Raw genomic sequence first — 21,330 nt, 5'->3', positions numbered from 1 at the left:
TGCCTGGGGGAGCCCCACGCCCACACCCCTGCTTCTGGAATTCCCCTGGCGCGTGGGGGCAGGAGCGCCACACGGGACGCAGGCTTCCTGCCGTCCCTGACTCAGTCTCCTCGCTGGGGCCAGAGACGGGGTGACTGGCGAGTGTCCCCGGGCTGAGCTGGGCGTGGGTCTCCCCACTGCTGGCACCTCCGCCTGGCTGGTTCGGTGACACGTGTCAGGGTCACGCGGACCCCGTGTCCTGGTGACCCCGCGTCCCGTCACGGGGTTGCAGGCAAAGCCCCTTGGCCCCCGGCAGAGCCAGGCAGGGCCCGAGTAGGCGGGCGGGCGGGGGGCCCGGCCGGGGCCGGCAGTGCCCCTGACCCCTGCCCACCTCACTCCTCTCTCCTGTCCCGCAGGCCTTTCCCCTCCGAGGAGACCGCAGAAAATGACGACGACGTCTACCGCAGCCTGGAGGAGCTGGCCGAGTAAGGGGTGGGCGGGCGGAGGGCGCGGGGCGGCCCCCCCGGAGGGCGCCGCACCCCAGAGCCGGGCGTGCGCTCGCAAGCCTGTGAGCAGTGTGATGTCACACCTCCCGCCGCCTCTGGAAGCCTCCCCAGCATGCCCCGCAGTGACCTGGGAGTGGCCTTCCCAGGGTCAGAGGTCAAGGGCAGCCGGGCTGGGAGGCTTCTCGGGGGGGCTTGGGAGCTGTGTTGCGGGGGGAGCGGGTGCTTCCAGAGCAGGGGCCCCCACTGCAGAGGCGGGGTGTGGGCTCGGGCTGTCTAGGGCCTGATGCCAGGGGCGGGGCTGGGGGGGCTGGGGTGAGACCCGCCGCCTGAAGCCGCGGGGTGTCCCCCGTCTCCGGGTGGCCCCATCTTCGTGCAGCTTTGTGCCTGTTTCGTTCCTCCCTCTGAGGAACCCACGTGAAGCCCGGGCCTGGCTCTCCCTCCTGGCTAGCTCTCTTCGAAGTCCCGGAGCTCCCCAGGGACCCCCGAAAACCCAGGACAGGGGCTATTCCTGAGGAGATTCTCTGGCTCTGTGGGGTCCCGTGGGCAGGGGCGTGAGGTCCTTGAGGGGGTGGAGTTGTGTGGCCAGGAGCCTGCTGCTCAGGGGAGGGGCTGGGTGCCCCATCCTGCAGGAGGGGGGACTGAGGCCCCGGCAGTGATGGCTCGCCCAGGCCCCGGGGTGGCCCCCGGGGCCCCTGACCTGACTGGCCACCGCCCGCGGGCCCCGCAGAGAGCCCTGTCCCGGCGTCCTGGCCGGGAGGCCCGCTCCCCTCTGGCGATGGGCTTCTCTTCGGCCTGGGCGAAGGGCCGCCCCTCCTGGGAGGACTCGCGGCGTCTCTGCTTCTCGACACCGGGTAGCTCAGACGGGGGCCGGGAACCGGAGCCGGCGTGGCCCGTGCGCCGGTGGACCCCGCACGCCGCGCTGCCTCTGGGGGGGGTGAGGGGGGCAAACGCTTGCCGCGGGCGCTCGTCGGTGTAAACGGTCTGAGCCGCTCACAGACGCGCGTCCGCACCGGGGCGGCAGCTGGCAGCGCGTTGTCACGTGACCGTGACCGGCTTGCCGGTGGGCGCGGCTGCCACCACCCGTCCTCCTGAGGCTGGGCGCCCCGACCCCGTGTGACCCCACTGGGAGCGCTGGAACTCCTTGGGACGTCTGATCGACCTCATGTAGGATAGAGGGTTGGAGAGCGCCCCGAAGGGGAGGGATGGGGCCTGGGGTCCCCACGAGTCACGGCTCGGGCCTGGACCGGCCCACCTGGATGCCACTGCCCGCCCTGGCCAGTCCCGGGAGTCAGGCACAGCGCGGCACACTCACCACGCGGGACCTCTTGGGGTCGGGGCAGGACGAGGGGCTGCTCGCCCCACTGCAGCGGTGAGGAAACCGAGGCCCACAGCCTGGGGGGACGTCCGCTGGGGCTCACCCCGCCCGCCCGTCCGCAGCCCCTTGCTCAGGGCTCAGGGCGGAGCTGCCTCCCGCGCCACGTCCTGGCGGTTTTCTGTCTTGGGGACCCTTCTCGTCTGCCACGTCCAGGCCCGAGTGTCTCCCACTCTGGGAAACCCTCACACTCACCCGCCTGGCCAGTGTCAGCCCCCCCGTCCCCTGAGCCCCGCGCCCCGTTCAGCCCCGCGCCCCGTTCGGCCCCGCGCCCCGTTCGGCCTTCGCAGCCTGCAGGGTCCCCGCGCCCCGTTCGGCCCCGCGCCCCGTTCGGCCTTCGCAGCCTGCAGGGTCCCCGCGCCCCGTTCGGCCCCGCGCCCCGTTCGGCCTTCGCAGCCTGCAGGGTCCCCGCGCCCCGTTCGGCCCCGCACCCCGTTCGGCCTTCGCAGCCTGCAGGGTCCCCGCGCCCCGTTCGGCCCCGCGCCCCGTTCGGCCTTCGCAGCCTGCAGGGTCCCCGCGCCCCGTTCGGCCCCGCGCCCCGGCCCCGCGCGTCTCCCTCTGCCACAGCGTTGCAGGCCTCGTGCCCCCGGCGACAGCAAGTCCCGCGGCAGTGACGGTGGGGGCAGGTGGTGCTCGCGGGGCCAGTGACGGTGGGGGCAGGTGGTGCTCGCGGGGCCTTTGGGGGGCCGGGTACCGCCGGGACGTCATCGCCTCACGTCCCCTAAGGCTCCTTAGCCCCCTGCCCTGCCCCGCAGTCGATTGGTGTGTCTATTCTGCAGGTGCCCGTGTTACAGGTAAGGAAACTGAGGCCTGAAGACGGGAGCCACTGGCCCACGTCACTCAGCTAGTTAGTGCTGGAGCCGAAAGTTGACCCTCGTCTGTCCCCTAACCTTCCCGCCATGCAAAGTTCGCCCCTCCCCCCCCCCACAGAGCCTGGGAGCCCCCCGTCAGCGCTGAGGGCGACAGCCACCACGATCTACCATTTCCCCGAGTCTTCAAGCCGGGGTTGGGGGTCCGTGCTTTCCAGAACCTTCCTCAGTGGTCGGCAGACTGAGGGCGCCTCGTGCAGCCAGGACCTGGCATGACATAGCTCCTCAGTGCCAGCAGAGACCCTCCCCTCAGCCGCCAGCCCCGGGACCCCTGCCTGCCCCCCACGGCTCGTGCACGGCCAGTTCCCAGGGTTCCCGCGGGGGCGAGTCGGGCCGCAGCGCCGCGGGGTGCCCAGCCCCCCTTTCTCAGCTCCTCTGGTGTGACTGCGCTCTCAACCCAAAACGTGGGGTGTCGGGGGGACACGTGGCTTCACCCCGATGTGTAGGGGGAGGGCCTCTGGTCCCCATACCGCGGACGTAGGTCTCAGATCCTGGGGGGCAGATGGAGGTGAGTCTTTAACGCACGTCAGTCCCAGAGGCTCCTGTTTAATAAATTTTTCATAGTTTTTTTTTCTCTTTTCCTTTCACTGAAAGCAAGATTTCCTAGCATCCCGTCCCCGTGGACCTGGGGTTGATGCTATCTGTTACGGCAGTTTACAAGACAAACAGAAATGCCATTTTTCACCCGGCTGCAGCAGGGGATGGGGGAGAGGGGGGAGGGGAGGGTGGAGATCGTGGCCGCGTGTGGTCGTGTGGTCGGGGCTGGAGCCCGGCAGGGGCCGGGCAGGGCCCGCTCTGACCCAGGCGGCAGGGGTCCGGGAGTGGCGTTTTCAGCAAACCCGGCTAACTCCTTCCTTTGGGCTCCTGACCAGGTGTCGGCAGTGACGGTCACCTTGTGATTTGCAAGAGCCTCGCCCTGTGGCTCAGACCTCAGCGCCGCTGAGGGAGGGTCAGGCACGGCTCCATGTGCAGCCGCCTCTCAGCCGGGACCTGCCGGGGCTCCCGGGGAACCCGTGAGGCTCCGCTGTGTGACGGTGGCCTTGTCTGCTCCCAATCGCGCGTTCGGTCAGTCGTCATGCCGTCTGCTTGCTGAGCACGTTCTGCGTGTTTGTAGGAGCCGGAGGCGTGAGGAGGCGTGAGACGCCTCCGGCCTGAACCGTGTCGCGGTAGCGTCCCTGGTACGGTACGGTTTTTTAAGAGGCGCGAGGCGGATGCAGTAACCGTTCATTTCGGTTATGGTCCTGCTCAGCTTTAGAATTTCCCGGACCGGTCTGGAAGGCGGTGGGGACCCACCGGCTCTGCGGCCCAGCGCTGACCGAGGGCGGTCGTGTGCCCAGCGCCGGTGTGGCGGGGGCGTCGAGTCCGTCCGTGACTTGCGTGAGATGACTCACGCCGTAGCGGCAGAGGAGGGGTCGGAGCCCTGAGCCCTCGGCCACCGTGGCCCTGGACAGCCCTCCGCGCCCCAGCCCGGGTGCTGGGGAGGGTCTTCGTGCCTCTGGCACCTGGGGACGTTGCCCAGGTGTGCAGCCTCGGGAGACCACCCCGTTCTCCCACCTGAAGGACGAGCGGCCTCGGGGGACCACCCCGTTCTCCCACCTGAAGGACGAGCGGCCTCGCCCCCGCAGGTCGGGGCGAGGGTCTCCCGAGGGCGTGTGGCAGCTCCTCGTGTGTCTGTCCCCACGCGCGGGCCCGTGCGGCCCGCAGCCCGCTCGTCTTGGCCCTCGGCAGTCCCTGCTCTGCCGTCCCCACTGAGGTCGGGGAATGTCCGAAGGGTTCCCCGGGATCGAGCGAGTGGCGGTTCGGTGTCCTGCTCCCCAGGGTCCGACAGCCCGGAGCCGGAGCGCACGCCCACGTCCGTCGGTGGCAATGTTCTACGTCCGCCGTGAACACGCCGGCGGGCCAGAGGCGGGGAGCCCGAGCGTGGCCGCTGCGCCTTGGCTCTCCGAGGCGGGCTTCGTGGAGCAGGATCGGGGCGGGCGAGGCTGCTGGGGCCGGGGGCCTCGGGGTCCCCGCCCCTCTGGAGGGCAGCGGGCCGTGCGGGCCGCCGGGGGACCGAAGCGATTGCCAGGATTTAGCACCGGTCAGCACAGCTGCCCCCGCGGAGACGGCAGGATGCAGGGCTGAGACAGGGGCACAGCAGGCAGGGCCGGGCCCGGGCCGTCGGGCGGGGCCGGGGGCCGAGGCGCCCACCCCTCTGTTGTCCAGCGAGGGGAGCTGGGCTGGTGTCTGGCGTTGGCCCTGGAGGCTCATCTGTGTCTGGACGTCCACGCCCTTGACTTGGTCCAGGGCTCCTCCGTGGACTGGGCAGAGAAGGGCAGAAGGTGTTTGAAGCCTGTGACCCCCCCCCCGCCTCCTGCCCCCGGGCGGCCGGCACGGTCACCACTAACCGAGCACCTGCTGTGTGCTGGGCTGTGCTGGTCACTTACGCTGGGGCCGATCCTGCCAGTGGCCTTCCAGGGACCTCGGTGTCAGCCCCACGGGCTCGGGCCACCCTGCCGATTCGCAGGGCCAGAAGCCAGCCTCACACTCACCTGGCCGCTTCCCCCCCAGGGTCACTAGCGCGAGACCCTTCCTTCCAGGGGACCCGGTGCCCGGCCTGGTCTGGAAGGCGGTGGGGACCCACCGGCTCTGTGGCCCAGCGCTGACCGAGGGCGGTCATGTGCCCAGCGCCGGTGTGGCAGGGGCGTTGAGTTTGTCCGTGAAATGTGGAACCTCCACAGGACAGGTCCCTGCTGGCCCATGAGGCCGATCGGGAGGTGAGGCCGCACGCGGGCAGCCTGTGGTGACTCCCGAGGCACTTCCGGGTCTTGCGGGGCCTCGGGGTCCTTTGCCAGGACTCTGGGGGGCTGGGGGCCGAGTCGAGTGCACAGGGACCAGCTGGGTGGCACGGCAGCCTCGCCTCTCCCCTGTAAGACCCGCGGCGGGCACTGTGTGGGACACAGCCGGACACTCGGCAAGCTCATGCTGCAGAAGGCAGGCCAGGAGCCACGCACGGTCACGTCCTGGTCCCTGCACTGCGCTCCGGGACACTTCAGACACCCAGGGGACCTCGTTAGGCACCCCGCCCCAATGCACACCTGTCGTTTCCTCTGCCTGCCGCCCAGCAGCCACTGCCGTCAGATGCCCTGGGCCCAGCTGGTCGCGACATGCACTAATCTGCTCTGACAGATGCCTGACCCTGGCCGTCTGCCCCCCACCCTGCTCGGGACTGTCGCTTTTGGAGATGACGGCTTTGCGGGAAAGCACGGCGGCAGTCGGACGTCCACGCCGCGTCGGCCAAGGAGCAGAACTGCTGGGACCAGAGCTCGTTGCCCGCGCAAACGACGCCACTACGTTCTAGAAGCATCTGCGAGTCTCCCCGCCGGGACTGTGAGGCCCGTGGCAGCGCGTCGGCACCTTCGTCGTCTGCCTGTCCCCGGACCAGTCCCCAGCACAGGAATGGTCTTAGGATGAGTCCTGACTTAACCGATCTCATCCGGTCATTTTCCCAAAACCGCAGTTGCCGGTGGCTGCCCTCTCGCCGGTTGACGAGTTGGGGGAAGGAGCTCGAGGCTGGCGGGACAGAGGGACAGTGAGGGGGGAAATGCCGGAAGGGAGGGGCCCACAGAGAGCAGGAGTCCCAAACTCTAGCACCGCCCGCCCCCCGAGGCCTCGGCTGACCATTAAACCTCATGCGCACAGGAAGCCTCCCAAGGTCTCCAGCAAAAACTTCAGCCGGAAACCGAGCTCGGCGGCTGCGTCAGCTGCTGCCCAGTGTTTGAGTTTAAGTTGGCTGTTAGGACACACGTCACTCCGCAGAGGAAAGAGGAGGATCCAGTCTCTGTAATATATCATTCACGATGGTCAGTGTTCAGTAGAAAGTTATCAGACTTGCAGAGAAACAGGAAGGAGTGAGTCATATGCGGAGTCAAACGGAGTCAATGGGACCCAGTCCTGAGATGACTCAGATGTTACGATTAGCTTTCCTGAGCATGGTCAGGGACTTACAGGAAAGTATGTGCCAAATGAATGAACAGATGGGGAGCCTCGGCAGAGAACTAGAAACCAAAGAAAAGGGCCAAGTGGAAATTCGAAAACCGAGCAGGACGGTAGCCGACAGGAGCGGTCGCCGGGTCCGCCGCACAGGAGAACGCGGGCGGCAGACCGGAGCGTCGCCGGCCGTGGGGGCAGTTCGGTGGGAGTTACCGCTCTAGGTGCGCCGGGGGAGCAGGTCGGAAAGTGGGAATGGAGCCTCAGACGTGGGACAGTCGCGAGCGGCCCAACGCAGCTGTAATCGGAATCCCGGAATGAGGAGAGACGTCGAGGCAGGAAAAAACGGTGCGAACAGTGGCCCCGAGCCTCCTAAACGCCAGGACCTCTGTGAAGAAACGGCGGAACGTCGCCGAGGGGCGTGAGCGGAGACCTGAGTTCCTGACGGTGCGTGCGTACCACATCCGTGGACCGGAAGACGCCGTTGCCGAGATGGCCATTCTCTCCAGAGTCGACGGTCGCTGTAACACGGTTCCCGCAGCGATCTCAGCAGGCTTCTTTTTAATTGACGAGATGACCGCGACGTTTATACGGGAACACAGGGGACCTTAGAATAGCCTAAACACCCTTACGAAAGAAGAAAGCTACCTGATCCGATTTAAACGACCCCATTTTAAGGCTTTCTATAGACCTGATCAAGACGGAGTGGTATCGGCCTAAGTGCAGATGAACAGGTCAATGGGACAGGCGCAGGCTTCCGCAGTGGACCGCCACTGCTGCGGCCATCGGGTTTTCGTCAAAGGGACCTGAGCTGTCCAATGGGAAAAAGAAAGTTTTCAGCAACTTGTTCTGAAACACCCGAACATCTCCATGGGGGGAAAAATGAACCTCAGGGTCGTCCTCACGCCATGCATAAAAATTAGCGAGATGGACTGGAGGCACCGAAACTAAACTCTTTGTAGAAGAAAATATAGGGACGTTTTTTCTGCAACCTGGAAACAAGCAAAGATTTCTTACATAAAACACAAGCATTTCTTAGGATACAGGGCGGAGACAGGACACCGTACAAGAAACGTTTGATACGTAAAGCTTCGTCAAAATTAAAGAAGAATTCTTACCAAAAGAGGTCATCAAAAAAATAAGTCGCCGAACGCAGAGCCTGGGAAACAGTGAACAAAACCTACCTGACGAAAGACTTTCATCCAGAATATATAAACAGCTCATAGAATTCAGTAAGGAAAAGGCAGGCAGTGAATTTCTACAGATGGACAAAAAGCCCCGAGCAGGACTTTCACAAAGCAAGATACACAAATGTCCGTAGTACACGGAAAAGTCCTCAGCGTCATTAGTCGTCAGGGAAACGCAAAATGGAACTGTGGCGAGGCCTCGCTAGGCACCCCGTCCGGCGGCTGAAATCGCAAACAGCGGCCCCAGCAGAGCGAGGATGCCGCGGTCGAGGTTAGCGCCGGCCACGCCGCGTGCCGCGCCTCGCAGCAGCTCGTTTCCAGAGGGGATGAGCACGTTCGTCTACACGTGTGCACACGCGGATACACATGCAGATGCACACGTGAACATGCAGACACACGCAGGCGCACACGCGAACACACGCGGGTGCATACACGGACGCACACATGGATGCACACGCGGAAACACACGCGGATGCACACACATACACACGCGGGTACATACACGCGCGCACACGCAGGCACACGCAGACGCACACATGGATCCACACGCGGACACACACGCAGGTGCATATGCGAACACACGCAGGCACACGCGGGCGCACACACAGACACACGCGGGTGCATACACGGATGCACATGCGGGCACACATGCAGATGCACACGTGAACACACGCAGGCACACGCAGGTGCACACACAGACACACGCAGGCACATGCAGATGCACACAGAGACACACGCAGGCGCACATGCAGGCGCACGCACGAACACACGTGGGTGCATACACGGACGCACACGCAGGCACACACGCGAATACACGCAGGCACACACGGGTGCACACGGGCACACACATGGACACACACGGGTGCACACATGGATGCACACACATGCATACGCGGGTGCATACACGGATGCACACGTGGGCACACACGCAGACGCCACACGCACACACACGCAGACGCGCGTAGCAGCCCTTGTTAACAAGAACCCGGGCCAACCTGGAAGCAGCCCGAACGCTCATCAGGAGCAGACGGGAGGCAGATCGTGGCCCGTTCACACAGTGGGTCGGCGCTCGGCGGGAGGGGGCCGGACGCCGAGTGGCCTCACGCGCGGTGCCGTCGACGGCCTTCTGGGCCATGCGCAGCGAGGCGTGCCGAGGAGCCATCGAGGGCCGGATACCGGGACGCGGGAAGGCGAGGGGCGCTTGGTGACGGGGGACGGTTCCGGGGCACCGTGGGTGCGGGTCACACCTGGGGATCCATTTCCCCAAACAGTGTGACAGCTGAGGCTGCACCTGGACCTCTGTACACCTTAGCGGAGCCGCGGCGAGAGGTCTGCCGGGCATGCTGCCCGGGCCGGAGACGCAGTGGGGGGCGTCCTGTTGCTGTGGGCGTCGGCCGGGTCGGGCCGAGCTGGTCCTGCTTACAGGTGGCGCCCGGAAGAGGCAGGTGGGGGAGGCACTCGACGCCTCCTGCCTTCCCTGTCCGCTCGCCCTTAAAATGCCGCGGCTTCTCTTCGGGGTCCTAGTGGGGCCTGTGCCCACATCACCCCGTGGTCCGCGGACGGCCCAAGTTTCTCCGAACCCCGCAGTGCCGACTCAGAGCTCGGCCCATCGTCAGGTACCGAGCGAGTGAAATCCTGGTGGCCAGCAGCCCGGAGTGGGAGGCAGGGGACGGGGAAGCGTGCCCCAGGAGACCCCGAGGCCCCGGCGGGTCCCTGGCTGGCCCTGGGCCTGGGCCGGCTCCTGCCCTGGAACCCTAGGCCAGAGCGACACCCACCCAGGGGCTTGTCCTGGCCTGCGGGACCTGGTGGTGGCTGAGCCCTGCTGTGCGTCAGGCTGGTGATCAGAGGGATCAAGCACCCGGGTCCCGTCCGGGGAAGGGACAGACGCATCTCGGGCCCCTTTAATAAAGCAGTTGGGGGTGCAGCGAGCGGGGTGCACCTCGTACGAGGCCACCCGGGAGAGGGCCGGGTTGCAGACTGGGCCGGGTCCCGAAGGCCCCCTGGAGGAGGTGTCCCGCAGTGTCCGCTGTGCGGGGCAGCGGCAATGACCTGGAGTCCCGGCGTGGCCACCCGGGGATCAGAGGCTCATCGACAGCGGTCACTTCCTCGGGGCGCGTTCGCGAAGGCGCGGCTCCACGGTGTCCCTGTCTGCTCCCCGAGGGCCTGGTCGGGTAGATGTCCCTGGGCGAGCGCTGCACCCCGACCTGCATGCTGGGGGGACCCGGGCCGGGGTTCGTGTGGGGCGGTCTCACCCCGGGGCCTCCAGGTATGTCTGTTGAAGTTGGGGCCTTATCGTGGTAGATGCTTCTAGCAGGCCTGCGGGCTGCGCGCTGCCCGGAAGGCAGGCGGGGAGCCGCCGGCCGTGGCGCTGACCGCCTGCCCCCCGCGCGAGGCCCCTGCCGCCCTGACCGCTTCCCTCCCGCGCAGCGAGCATGACCTGGGTGAGGACATCTACGACTGCGTCCCGTGCGAGGACGAGGGTGACGACATCTACGAGGACATCATCAAGGTGGAGGTGCAGCAGCCCATGGTGAGCCGCCCGCCCCGCCCCGCGCCGAGCCCCCGAGGCCGCGCCCCGTCCGGCCGGCCCTGGGCCCCGTCTGCCGCGGGCCCCCCTTCCCCGCGAAACGTCCCGAGGGGACCGGGCTGGGCGGCCGCCGACATCATCCTTCGGGACGCGTTGCCGTGGGGGGGCCGTGTGGGGCTCCGGCCCCTGCTGCCCGGGGAGCCTCACGCAGTGGCTCGTGCTCAGCCTCGCTCGGCGTGCCCCCTCCTCCCCCCCCGGCGAGCGTGGGGGGCGCCACGGCCCCCTTAGCCAGCTGCACGTCTTTTGTGTGGCGAGGATGTTTATTTCCGATCAGGCCTTGGCGAATTGTCTCTGATGCCGCTTGGCCGCGGGGCACATCTGCCGTGTGGAAGGCGGGGGTCCCTGCCAGGCTGGGGGATGGGGACCCGGTGGGACAGGCCACAGCCCCCTTGGGCTCCAAACTCTGCAGGGTGGCCAAGGTGCCGCTGGCCAGCTGTGGAGGCTTTCGACACCATTCGCTTTCCCCGCAGAAATGGGGGAGTTTCCCAGAAAACAGATTTCGGCGTCGTCTTTCCCTGCGGGAGGGACCCCCTGGCCAGCGAGGCCTCTCCCAGCGGCTGCCCCGCCCCCGCCCCCCCCCGTGGCGCCTGCCCCCGGCATCACGCGGGAGGCACAGAAGGGCCGGGTGGTGGCGCGCACGGCCCCCCAACTCCACTCCTGAGAACAGGCTCCTCGTTTTGCCCCGAAGGGTCCGAAGGCGGGTGTTCTCACCCACAGTTCCCGGGGCTCTCGCTCCGCAGAGTCGGCCGCGGGCCTGTGGCTGCGGTCTGCCCGGGGCGGTTCTGCCCAGCCCGGCAGTGGGGGGCTCTGCTCCCGAGCCTTCCTGGGACGTGTGCTGGGGGCGGGACCCCAGGCCGGGGTCCTGCTGCCCCTAGACCACGGCCACCTCAGTCCCCAAGCCCGCTGGGAGCTGGGTGTCCTCTGGGCAAAGCGAGAGCGTGTACACGTGGTGGCCCGTGGTCACCCGGAGGCGCCCTGGCCCCCGGGCCATTCGAGCTCCCCAGGGCCCCGCCGTTTGCGCCCGGCTCTCGCGGGACATCACTGCTGTCCGTGGTCCTGGAGCACGTGCGGCAGGGGCTGGGACGGGGGGGCGGGCCTGGCAGGCTGGGGGGCAGGGGCGGATGCCCGCCTGTGCCCTGGGGGCGAGTCGGCGCCCCTGTGCTCGGCGCGCTGCCATGGCGCGCAGTCCGGCCTCCTGCCGCGTCCTCTGGGACGGAGCAGCCGGCTTTGTGCCGTCCTGCGCCAGGTCCAGAGCCGTGTGGGCCGCTTACGTGCAAGGTGATGGGGAGGGCGGCCTTTCAAAGGAAGAGAAAGCCCGGGGGTGGCAGGGCTCGCTCGGAGCCCAGGCGTGGGGCAGGCCGGCGAGGCGCTTGGCCCCAGCACTGCCGGGCCGCACCCAGCCAGGCCGGCACGGGCGGGGGCGGGGGGCGGGGGGCTGCGGGGCAGGCCCTGCGGCGGTCACGTGAGTGCGCGCGAGGCCCCCGGCTGCCCGCGCACGGCTCGCTCAGCGAGCCGCCGCTGCTCATTGGTTCTTTCTGCCATTTATCCCCCACGCTCGCAGATTAGATACGTGCAGGTAAGTGGCGGGCAGGGGGCCGGGGTGCGGGCCGCCAGCCCCGTCCCCCTCCTCCTCCCCGGGAGGCCTCGGGCCTCCGGACACACTCGGGCCCCCGGCCCCAGGGAGACACCGTCGGATGCCATTTTGGCACGCCGTTTTAAGGGGACCCCAGCCCCCCAGCGTCCCCGCCCAGCCCCTGGGCATTTCCTAGAGGAGGAGGAGGAGGGTGGCCTTGGCGCAGATGAGTCCAAATGCCAGGTCGCATGTCCCAGCCCCATTTCCCCAGAGCCTGACTCACGGGCAGATGAGGCTCAGCCCGAAAGGCCCTGAGGCCCGTGACTGCCCTTAGACGGTCACCCCCGCGGCCCCTCCCTGCACGGACTCTTGGTCAGCCCCAGCCCTGGCCACGTTCCTCCCAGAGGTAGGGGACAGGCCCTGGCACGGAGGCGTGTCCCCCAGTGACCCCTGCCAGGGGCTGTTATCCCAGGTCCCTGCTTGGAGGTCAGCGAACACCTGGGGTCCAGCCCTACCAAGAACGGGTGTCTCCCTGAGGCACCGCCTGGCCAATGCTGAGACACACACCCCGCGGCAGGTGTGGGGCGCCAGGCAGCTGGTCACGGCCCATCCCTGTGCGCGTAGTGGGTGTTTCAGGCATGCTGCACCTGCTGTATGTGCTGGGGGGTGGCTTCAGAGGGCGTCCCCATTGTCACTGGTCCCCAGGTTCATGCCACGTCCCCTCCCCGTGGCTCAGTGTCCTCCTCTGCTAAAGGCAGGGGACGGGCTTGGGTGCCTCTGTCTCCCACCTGGCCCCACGCTGGATGGCCCCGTGGCCGAGCCCCGGGGGTCAGCAGGCATCGTGCGTCCGTCCCCTAGAAAATGGGCATGACCGAGGACGACAAGAGGAACTGCTGCTTGCTGGAGATTCAGGAGACGGAGGCCAAGTACTACCGGACCCTGGAGGACATCGAGAAGGTGGGCGGGGCTCGCGCCTCTTCCTGGTGGCCACGCGGTCCCCTGGGGCGTGCCGTCGCCGGGAGGGGGCCGTCGCAAGTGCTCGGCGGCCCTCTCGGCCTTGCCGTCAGGCCCCCCGCCAGCAACGGAGGCTCCCCTCACTTCCCGTGTGCCCGCTCACCCCCTGTCCCCGACCGGAACCGTGGGCCCCGGCCAGGCCGGTGTCCTCGTCGACCTCCGCATTGTCCCTGCTCCCGCCTCCTGCGCCTCGGCCCTCAGCTTGGGCCCTGGTCCATCCCCCTGAGCTGCTCTCTGGCTCCTTCCAGCCTCAACTGGGCCATAATGGCTTCTGCTCTGAGTCCCCTGAGCTGAACTCTATGTATGCTCTCCCAGCGAGCCGAGCTCCTTACGTATACCCGCCAGGCCAGGCTCTGAGCTGAGCTCCTTATGTATACCCGCCAGGCCGGGCACCGGCCGAGCTCCTTATGTATACTTCTTCGCTTAGGGCACCATCTGCGCTCAGCCTCTCTCTATAAGTTGGGGTGACGGCATCATCACCCCACAGGTGGCTGTGAGTGTCCTGAATTCAAGACAGTCAGGCCCGAGGCAGTGAGCCCATGTGGCAGACCACACGCTCCCCCAAGTGCTGGTCAGCCCTCGGCCCCTGGCAGCGTCCCGAGCTCCTGGAGAGCTCGGTGCAGCCTCCCGCCCGCAGCCTGCTCTGGCCCCCCCTGTGCACTGGCTGGTGGCATTTCCCTGTCCCTTGAGCAGCCACATTGCCAACTGCCCATGCTTACTGGGACAAAAAAAATGAACCTTTCTAAGAAAAACCTTTCTGGCTATTCTCTGATTATGGTGTAGGGCCCAGTGATGGGGACGTCTAAGTCCCTCACCGTTTAGGGTGCTACTCGGCCAGGGAGAGGAGAGGGTGGCAGGTCCTTCTCCGAAGGGGCCCTGGGCAGTGTGTCCATCGTGTCTCGGGCGGGCCGAGGGGTCTCGGGCAGAACTGCTCCCTGCCACTGCGGTGTTTCTGGGTTGGAGGGCGTCTCTTTTTTTAAATGCCTTCAGCACCTGGTTTTTCTGGGTGGACTCCTATCCAAGTACTAACCGGGCCCGACCCTGCTCAGCTTCCACGGTCTGACAGGGTCGGGCACGTTCGGGCAGCATGGCCGTAGGTGAGAGCGTCTCTTCTGAGGGCGGGTTTCGGGGCGAAGCCAGGAGTGCAGGCTCAGGGATCTGAGTGCTGGGTGGGAATGGCGGCCCTGTCCCCGTCCAAACGTGTGCGCCGGGGCGACGCCCCTACCTCCTGGGCCTCGGTTTCCTCAAATGTCTCAGATAACAATAGCAACACCCGCCCTGCTGGCTGTGGGTTCAAGTCCAGTGCCAAGCAGAGTGTCCCCTTGGGGCACTGAGCATGAGGCGAGTGTGGGTGCCTGATTGACGCTCAGGACCGGCCCCGCCCATTCCACAGTGGGCGAGGCCAGGTCTCCCCAGGATGCTCTCCACCCAGCGCTGAGCATGGTGGGTGCCGGGCCTGGGTAGCGGGCCCGCAGGGAGCCCCCCGCCTTGGTGAGGCTGTCAGAGCCCCTCTGGCCTGGAAGGTGGCCAGCCCCTCAAGGCTAAGACGGCAGTGTCGGGCTCTCTCTTCCAGAACTACATGGTCCCCCTGAGGCTGGTGCTGAGCCCCGCGGACATGGTAGCCATCTTCATCAACCTGGAGGTAAGGGCGCCAGCCCCGGCCACCGCGTGCAGGCTCCGGCTCCCGGCCCCTCTGCTCGCCTGTCCCCAGCGCCCCAGAGAGCTGTGTCCGGGCCAGGGGCTCGGCCGGCCCGGCTGGAGGGCGTCTTCCTGCCCGCCAGGCGGGCGGAGGGCAGCCCGCTCCTCCCTCGGGGGCCTTTGGATTGAGGGGACAGAGGGCGCGGTGTCTGTGCCGGTGGGTGTGGCTGAGGCGCACACACCCGGGAAGAGGTGCGGGGTTCGTCCCTGGAGGGAAACGTGTCCCCTGCCCCTCAGAGCAGAGCCCGTCGCCCGCTCTGCAGACGCCTGGCCGTGGACACAGGAAGGCCGTCCCTGTGGGAAGCCACCTCTACGTGGCCAGCAGAGCAGGCTGCAGAAGTGACCCGTGGCAGCCTCCGCCCCTCGGCCTGTGGCCGCGGACGCTCCTGCCCGTCCCCTCAGCCGTCCCCTCGGGGCTGGGCGCAGGCCGCCTCCGGGTCCCGGCTGTGCCCCTGACCCAGAGTCATCCTGCCGGGAGCGGTGGCCAGCACGAATGGCCGGGGACAGACCGGGAGCCCGGATGGGGCACGTGGGGAGCCCGGCATGCTGCCCGCCAGCCACCCGTCCGCTCTGCGCTGTGGGAGCCGCCCTCGCCAGCCCGAGGCCCCAAGTCCGCAGCAGAGAGACGTCGTTCCCTCACGGCCCAGGACCCCAGGCCGCCGCCGTCCCCTTCGGGCGCCAGGCCTGCCCCGGGCAGGCCACACGTGTCGGGGCGGGCGGGCGGGCGCGGGCTGCGGACCACAGGCCGCAGTGGCTCCGAGCGGACGACACCCCGGCCTTTATGTGGGAGCATGCGGCCGGCGCCCGGGCCCCCCGCGGAGGGCCTTGACGGAAGGGGGCGGGGGGCCCGGCGTGGGAGCGGGGGCTCCACGCCCTCCCGGCCCCGCGTGCCCGCCCACGCGCACGGCTCTGTCCCCCCAGGACCTGATCAAGGTGCACCACAGCTTCCTGAGGGCCGTGGACGTGGCCATGATGGCGGGGGGCAGTGCCCTGGCCAAGGTCTTCCTGGACTTCAAGGAGAGGTGAGAGGGGGCCCTGCCGTGTGCAGGGTGTCTCCGGGGCGGGGCGGAGCAGCGAGCGACTTCGCCTGGGGCGGGCGGGCCGAGGATCTTGCTGTGCGGAGCCCGAGGCAGGTGGCCGCGGCCCCCCCCACCCCCCTTGCAGCAAGCCAAGGCAGATGCCCCCCCTCCTCCTTCACGGCCAGGAGGGGCGCCCCCAAGCAGGGCCCGGGTGGGAGGAGGCCTCGGGGGCCCCCTGCAGCTCCCGCCGCCCCTGTTCCCGGGGGTCCGGGTGGCCGTAGGACGTGCGCGCCCTCACGACGCGCCCGCTGTCCCCCGCCCCGGGGGGTCAGGCACCTGGGAGGTGCCTCCCGCTCTGGGCCTGGCGTGGGGGTGGCACGTAGGAGCCGCTGCTGCTGAGACAGCCCACGCCGTGCCGGTCTGAGCGAGGGGCTCGGGCTCGTGGGAGGAGGATGTGGCTGTGGCCAGGCTCTGGTGTCCCCAGAGCTGAGACCATTTCTCCTCTGTGAGGACAGACAGGCCGGGCCTGTGCCACCAGCATGGCCGGTCCATGCCCAACGACGGGCACTGTGGCCATGCGGGGGGCGGGGCCCGGACCTCGGGGTGCACAGGGGCCCGGTGCCCAGCTGTCCTGGGGTCCCCGGCCCTGGAGGGCCACGGGGCTCTGTCCTCTCTGGCTTTTGCCCTTGGGGGCTGGGTGGGGTGAGAACTGCCTCCCCAACCTGACCCCGACCTGGGATAGAGCTACGGAAGGGGGACCTTCTCGGGTCTGGGAGAGCGGAGCGCGCCCCGTTCCCACGGCTTCCGCAGCCCTTCTAGCTGGCGGCCTTTCGGGGGGTGTGGGGGGAGCCACACGGAACGTGCCGGCCCGTGCGAGGCTGTCACGGCCGTGAGCTTACGGCGCCGTGAAGCCCTGCAGGCCGTCAGCCACAGCACTCCCTAAGTCTGCGCGTGTGCGTGCATTGTGTGTGCATGCGTGTGCGCGTGTGTGCGTGTGTGCATGCGTGCGCACGCGCGTGTCTCTGTTTCCCCACAGGCTCCTGATCTACGGCGAGTACTGCAGCCACATGGAGCACGCCCAGAACACGCTGAACCAGCTGCTCGCCAGCCGGGAGGACTTCAGACTGAAAGTCGAGGTAAAGGGGCTTCTCGGCCCGTCCCCGGCCCGTCCCCAGCCTGTCCCCCAGCTTGTCCCTGGCCCGTCCCCCGGCCCGGCCCCCGGCCAGTCCCCCGGCCCGTCCCCCAGTCTGTCCCCGGCCCGTCCCCAGCCCGTCCCCTCTGAGGTTGCACCTCACTGGCCCCTCGCTTGACCGTTTTGTGGGAACATGGGCACAGCGGTTGTGACGCGCCTTTTTTGTGGATGATTTTAGCAGGCGGGGTTCTTCTCCAGTGCATTCCGTTGGGGTGGGGAGTGGGCGGGTGGAGGCTGGTGCCCCAGGTCAGAACACGGCTTGAGTCCCCTGGGTGTGGCTGAGGCAGACCCGGAGGACCGGACCTCGCTCTGCGGAGTGCTTTGACCCCTGGTGCGGGCCCGTGCGGACCCCAAGGGGCCCTGGGTGATGGATATTTGCTGGGAGCCGCAGAGCCTCCCCCGGCTCGCCCGTCCTCAGCCCGGGCTCTGGGTCACTCTGACAGTTGTCCCCGCCCTGGCCAGAGGCAGACCAGACTCTGGGCCCCCCGCCCTGGGTCCGTCCCCCGCCGGGGCGTGGGGGTGTTGGGGCCCGGCGTCCCCGGGCGCGGACGCTGTCCACCGACTTGTCGCCCCTTGATACCCAGGAATGCACGCTGAAGGTCCAGGAGGGAAAGTTCAAGCTGCAGGACCTGCTGGTCGTGCCCATGCAGAGGGTGCTCAAGTACCACCTGCTCCTGAAGGTGGGGCTCCCGCTCCCAGTCGCCGGGGCCGCGTCAGGCCCGCCCGGCAGCCTCCCGGGGTGCGGGCGGCATGCGCGGACGGGCGGGGGGTGTGTACGCGGGCCGGCGGCTGAGCCCGTCTGCGCTCAGCGAGCGAAAGTCGTGCGGTCCGTCGGGGACTGCTCAGGGCGCCTGCGGGGCGTGTGGCACGGAGACTCGTCGTGAGAAGCGGTGAGAGCAGAGAACGTGGGACCCGCAGACCAGGAATGGTGGACGCCCGGGGTCGACGTTTGAGCTCTGCCGCCGAGCTTCCTGGGAGCCGTGGGAGCAGGACGAGGCCCTTCTCGTCGGCAGACAGGCGGGGGGCGGGGGGCGGTGTCTGTGAGGCACCGACTTAGGCTCCTCGGTGAATCCGCCCGTCACCTGTCAGCTCGGCCCGTGCCGCTGTCTGTGCCGCCACCCACGAGGTTCGGGGCCACCCCTCCTCGAAGGGGGCCCACTGTCCGTCTGTGGGGCAGCTGTACCCGGCCTGTGCCGGATGGGGGCGGGGGCCCCCCGGTGGTGACCCACAACCCCCTCGCACCCCCAGGAGCTGCTGAGCCATTCCACCGACCGGCCGGAGAGGCAGCAGCTGAAAGAAGCCCTGGAAGCCATGCAGGTGGGTGGGTAAACTGAGTCAGGGCAGAGCGCTCTTAGACTGGGGTCGGGCTCGCGAACAAGCCTTGCTCTGTGACCACAGACGTAGATTTTCCTGGGACAGCAAGAGACAGAACGGGGGCAGGGCGCTGGGTGCAACCCACCCAAGGGTAGAGGGGGCCGCAGGCCGGGCACCCACCCCGGGCCCCATCGCTGCCTTGCCTGGCCCCCAGTGACCCCTGGGCCTCCTTCCTCCTGCCTGCCCGGCTGTCCTCGGGGCCGTCAGCAGGTCCCAGGCACTGGACGCAGTTCTGGCCATCGGGTCCCGTGTGCGCGGCACACGGCCCTCCGGAGCTGGCCGCGCGGCCCTGCGGTGGTGTGCGCCACGTGCCCCAGACCCGGGCCCCCAAGGGCAGCCCCTGCCGTCCCCCCGCTGGGCGACCGTCCGCTCACACCAGGCCCCGTGGCTGCATGCTGCGCTTTCTCAGTCTCCGCGAGTGACAGTCGCGAGGATTGCCGCCCGCCTGGGTCCCGTTCCCCGGGGGCACCGTGCCCCGTGCCGTGAGAGCTTTACCTCGAGCCGGGGTGAGCCCGCGGCCCGTGCTGCCGAGGCCGGAATGGCTGGACAGCTTGTCAGGCCAGCCTCGGTCCCAGACCCTGCCCTGCCCGTGGGCGCCTCGTGGGAACGGGTGGGAGCGGCCGGAGCCCAGGCAGGCGGGGTCAGCGCTGCCTGCGTGGGTCCTTCAGAGGACGCTGGGTCTGCTGCTCCCCCCGGGCGCTGGGTGCCGGCCCCAGCCGCTCTGCCCTCTGGAGAGCGGCGGGCACTGCCCCCTGGTGGCCGGCAGGAGGCTGCAGCACGAGCTCACCCTGCGAGGCGGCGGGGCCCTGGGGGTGGGGGCACCGCCTGCCCGTGTCCACGTCCCAGAGCGGAGCAGCGGGCCGGGCGGGTCTAGTCGGCTGTTTTTCCTCTGCTTTAATGCAGAAGGGGATCAGGAGGCAGGAGTTTGGGCGTCCTGGCCCACCGATTGGGGTACAGTTTGGGGCCGGTTTTGCCTTTTCTGCCTTAGTTTCTTCACTTGTCAAATGGAGTTGACACCTCTCGCCCTCCCGTCATCGGGAGGGTCAGCCGCCTCTGGAGGGCGGTCGAGGGTGCTCTGCAAATGCTCATCCCCGGGCGGACGGCTGGCGGGGTGGGGACTGGGCCCCCCGCCCCTCCCAGCATGCACTGCTAACTCCCGCCCCCTGCCCCCTTATTTCCAAGGACTTGGCAATGTACATAAATGAGGTCAAACGGGACAAGGAGACCCTGAAGAAAATCAGCGAGTTTCAGAGCTCCATAGAGAACTTGGTAAGTGAACAGAGCCCGGGAGGAGCTGTGGCCGCGGCGCCTCGTTTCAGAGGTTACTCTCGCGACCTCGGCGTTGGTGAGCAGGAGTGTGGACGCCGCTGTGTCCGGCCAGGCGGTGGGAGCCAGGCCGCTCCGCACGCTTCGGCCACCCCGAGCGCTCTGCGCCCGGGCCGCCTGCCTGCTGAGGCGCAGGGCCTGGGGGAGCGGCGGTCCCCACCGCCCGCCTCCTTCCCCGCTGGACGCGGGACTCCTGGGTCCAAGGGGAGGCCATGGCTCCCAGGGGGCACGAGGCTCCTTCTGCTCCGGGGACCCCCAGCGCCCCCTCATCTCCACTGTCCCCAGGAGGCACGGGGGAGCTGCCCTCAGGTTCGCCCCTCCTCTTAGCCTCCATCAGGCTGGCCCGGCACCTCAGGGGCCCTCTCCCCACCTGGTCCGTCGGAGGCTCATCCTTGGGGCGCTGGCCGGAGCACCACGTCCGGCCGGGAGGAGGCGCTGGCATTCCAGCAAGCAGGTGTGGCCCCACCTGGGCCACCAGCGGCAGCGCCCTGCAGCCGCGTCCGCGACCAGACCAGGCTTTCTGCTCCTCGGCGCTGCGGACGCTGCGGACGTGTGGGCCTGATCGATCTCGGTCGTGGGCTCTGCCCTGTGTGCAGCAGGAGGCCGAGCAGCACCCCGGTCTCTGTCCACTGGATGCCTGTGCCGCCCCCTCTCGTGGGGGCCCAAGCGGCCACCAGGCACATCTGCAGATGCCGCCGGGTGTCCCGCGAGCACGGGCTGGACCCGGCTGAGAGCCGCCGCCTTTTCCCCAGACGTTTTCACTCTCTGGCCCCCAAAGTTGGTGAGGTCCTGGCGAGTTTCTGTCAAGGTCAGAGCGGCACAGAAGCTTTTGCAAAGGAAGCTCCCGGGCGCGCGGGCGGCTCCTGGTGCCTTTGGCCCAGTCCTCACCCCCCGTGGCGACCGTGCCGGCGGGGCCGGGCCGCCGGGTCCCCCCGTTCATCGTCGAGGGTTTTTAGATGCTGTCCCATGGATGGACGTCGCTTTTGTAACACGAAGACACTTTGGGGACATTTTAAAAAAGTATTTTCGGATGAGCAATACTCGTTCCTTAAGTGACTAAAGTGCGCCGGCAGTGGTCAGCGGGCCGGGCCGTGCTCGGCTCCGCGCCCCCTCCCGAGTCCCGTCCGCCGGGTGGGGTGGCGCTCCGGTGTCCCCCGCTTCGGAGGTGAGACGTGGGGGCCCAGAGGACGTTGCTATGCAGGGTGCTCATCCGCACCGCGTGGCCACAAGGCTGCCGGGCTCTGAGACTTGCTCCGGCAGCTTCTGGAAAACTCTGAGAGCACAGAAGGCGCGGCTGGGCCCCGCCCGGGCGCGGCACCCCGGAGTCTCCGGCTGCGTGGAGCACACGTCAAGAGACTGACTCCCCGAATCCAAGTGGAGAAGCCAAGACCCAAACCAGACAGGAATCGAAAACGAGTCTCCACGAACCACAGGGCCTGAGGGCCGTCCTCGTGGGCAGACGAGCCCCCGAGCCCCGGGCCGGACCCCGCGCCCCACCCGCTGCCGGACACGGGCGTCTGTCCCTCTAATCTGGTTTCCCGGGGTGGGGCACCTGCCTTTGCTGCCAGGTCCCTGCTCTGGGCGGCACCCCGTGGCCTCTCTGCTGCCAAGACCCCACCGCGAGGCTCTCTGTGTTCCCACAGAGCTGCGGGGAGCCTGGGGGGC

The 21,330-nt window shown here is 68.2% G+C and overlaps 1 protein-coding gene and 1 long non-coding RNA gene across 2 annotated transcripts in view; both read left to right on the top strand.

Annotated features, from left to right (window-relative positions):
* The window catches only part of VAV2 (vav guanine nucleotide exchange factor 2), a 108,627-nt gene that overhangs the window by 65,354 nt on the left and 21,943 nt on the right, over positions 1–21,330 (top strand). Inside the window, exons 4-12 of the mRNA XM_036218204.1 lie at positions 396–464; positions 10,310–10,412; positions 12,901–12,999; positions 14,630–14,698; positions 15,676–15,776; positions 16,810–16,909; positions 17,550–17,645; positions 18,214–18,282; positions 19,522–19,608. Coding sequence (XP_036074097.1) covers positions 396–464; positions 10,310–10,412; positions 12,901–12,999; positions 14,630–14,698; positions 15,676–15,776; positions 16,810–16,909; positions 17,550–17,645; positions 18,214–18,282; positions 19,522–19,608 — 793 coding nt within the window. The remainder of the gene's footprint in view (positions 1–395; positions 465–10,309; positions 10,413–12,900; positions 13,000–14,629; positions 14,699–15,675; positions 15,777–16,809; positions 16,910–17,549; positions 17,646–18,213; positions 18,283–19,521; positions 19,609–21,330) is intronic.
* LOC118600429 lies at positions 2,289–3,292 on the top strand. The gene is made up of 2 exons (XR_004950089.1): positions 2,289–2,483; positions 2,518–3,292. It is a non-coding gene; the product is annotated as an uncharacterized LOC118600429 (long non-coding RNA).

This window comes from Rousettus aegyptiacus, unplaced genomic scaffold, assembly GCF_014176215.1.
Source record: "Rousettus aegyptiacus isolate mRouAeg1 unplaced genomic scaffold, mRouAeg1.p scaffold_m13_p_3, whole genome shotgun sequence".
NCBI classification, from domain to species: Eukaryota; Metazoa; Chordata; class Mammalia; order Chiroptera; family Pteropodidae; genus Rousettus; species Rousettus aegyptiacus.
The sequence above is the reverse complement of the archived record's forward strand: the minus strand, read 5'-3'. Positions and strand labels throughout refer to the sequence as shown.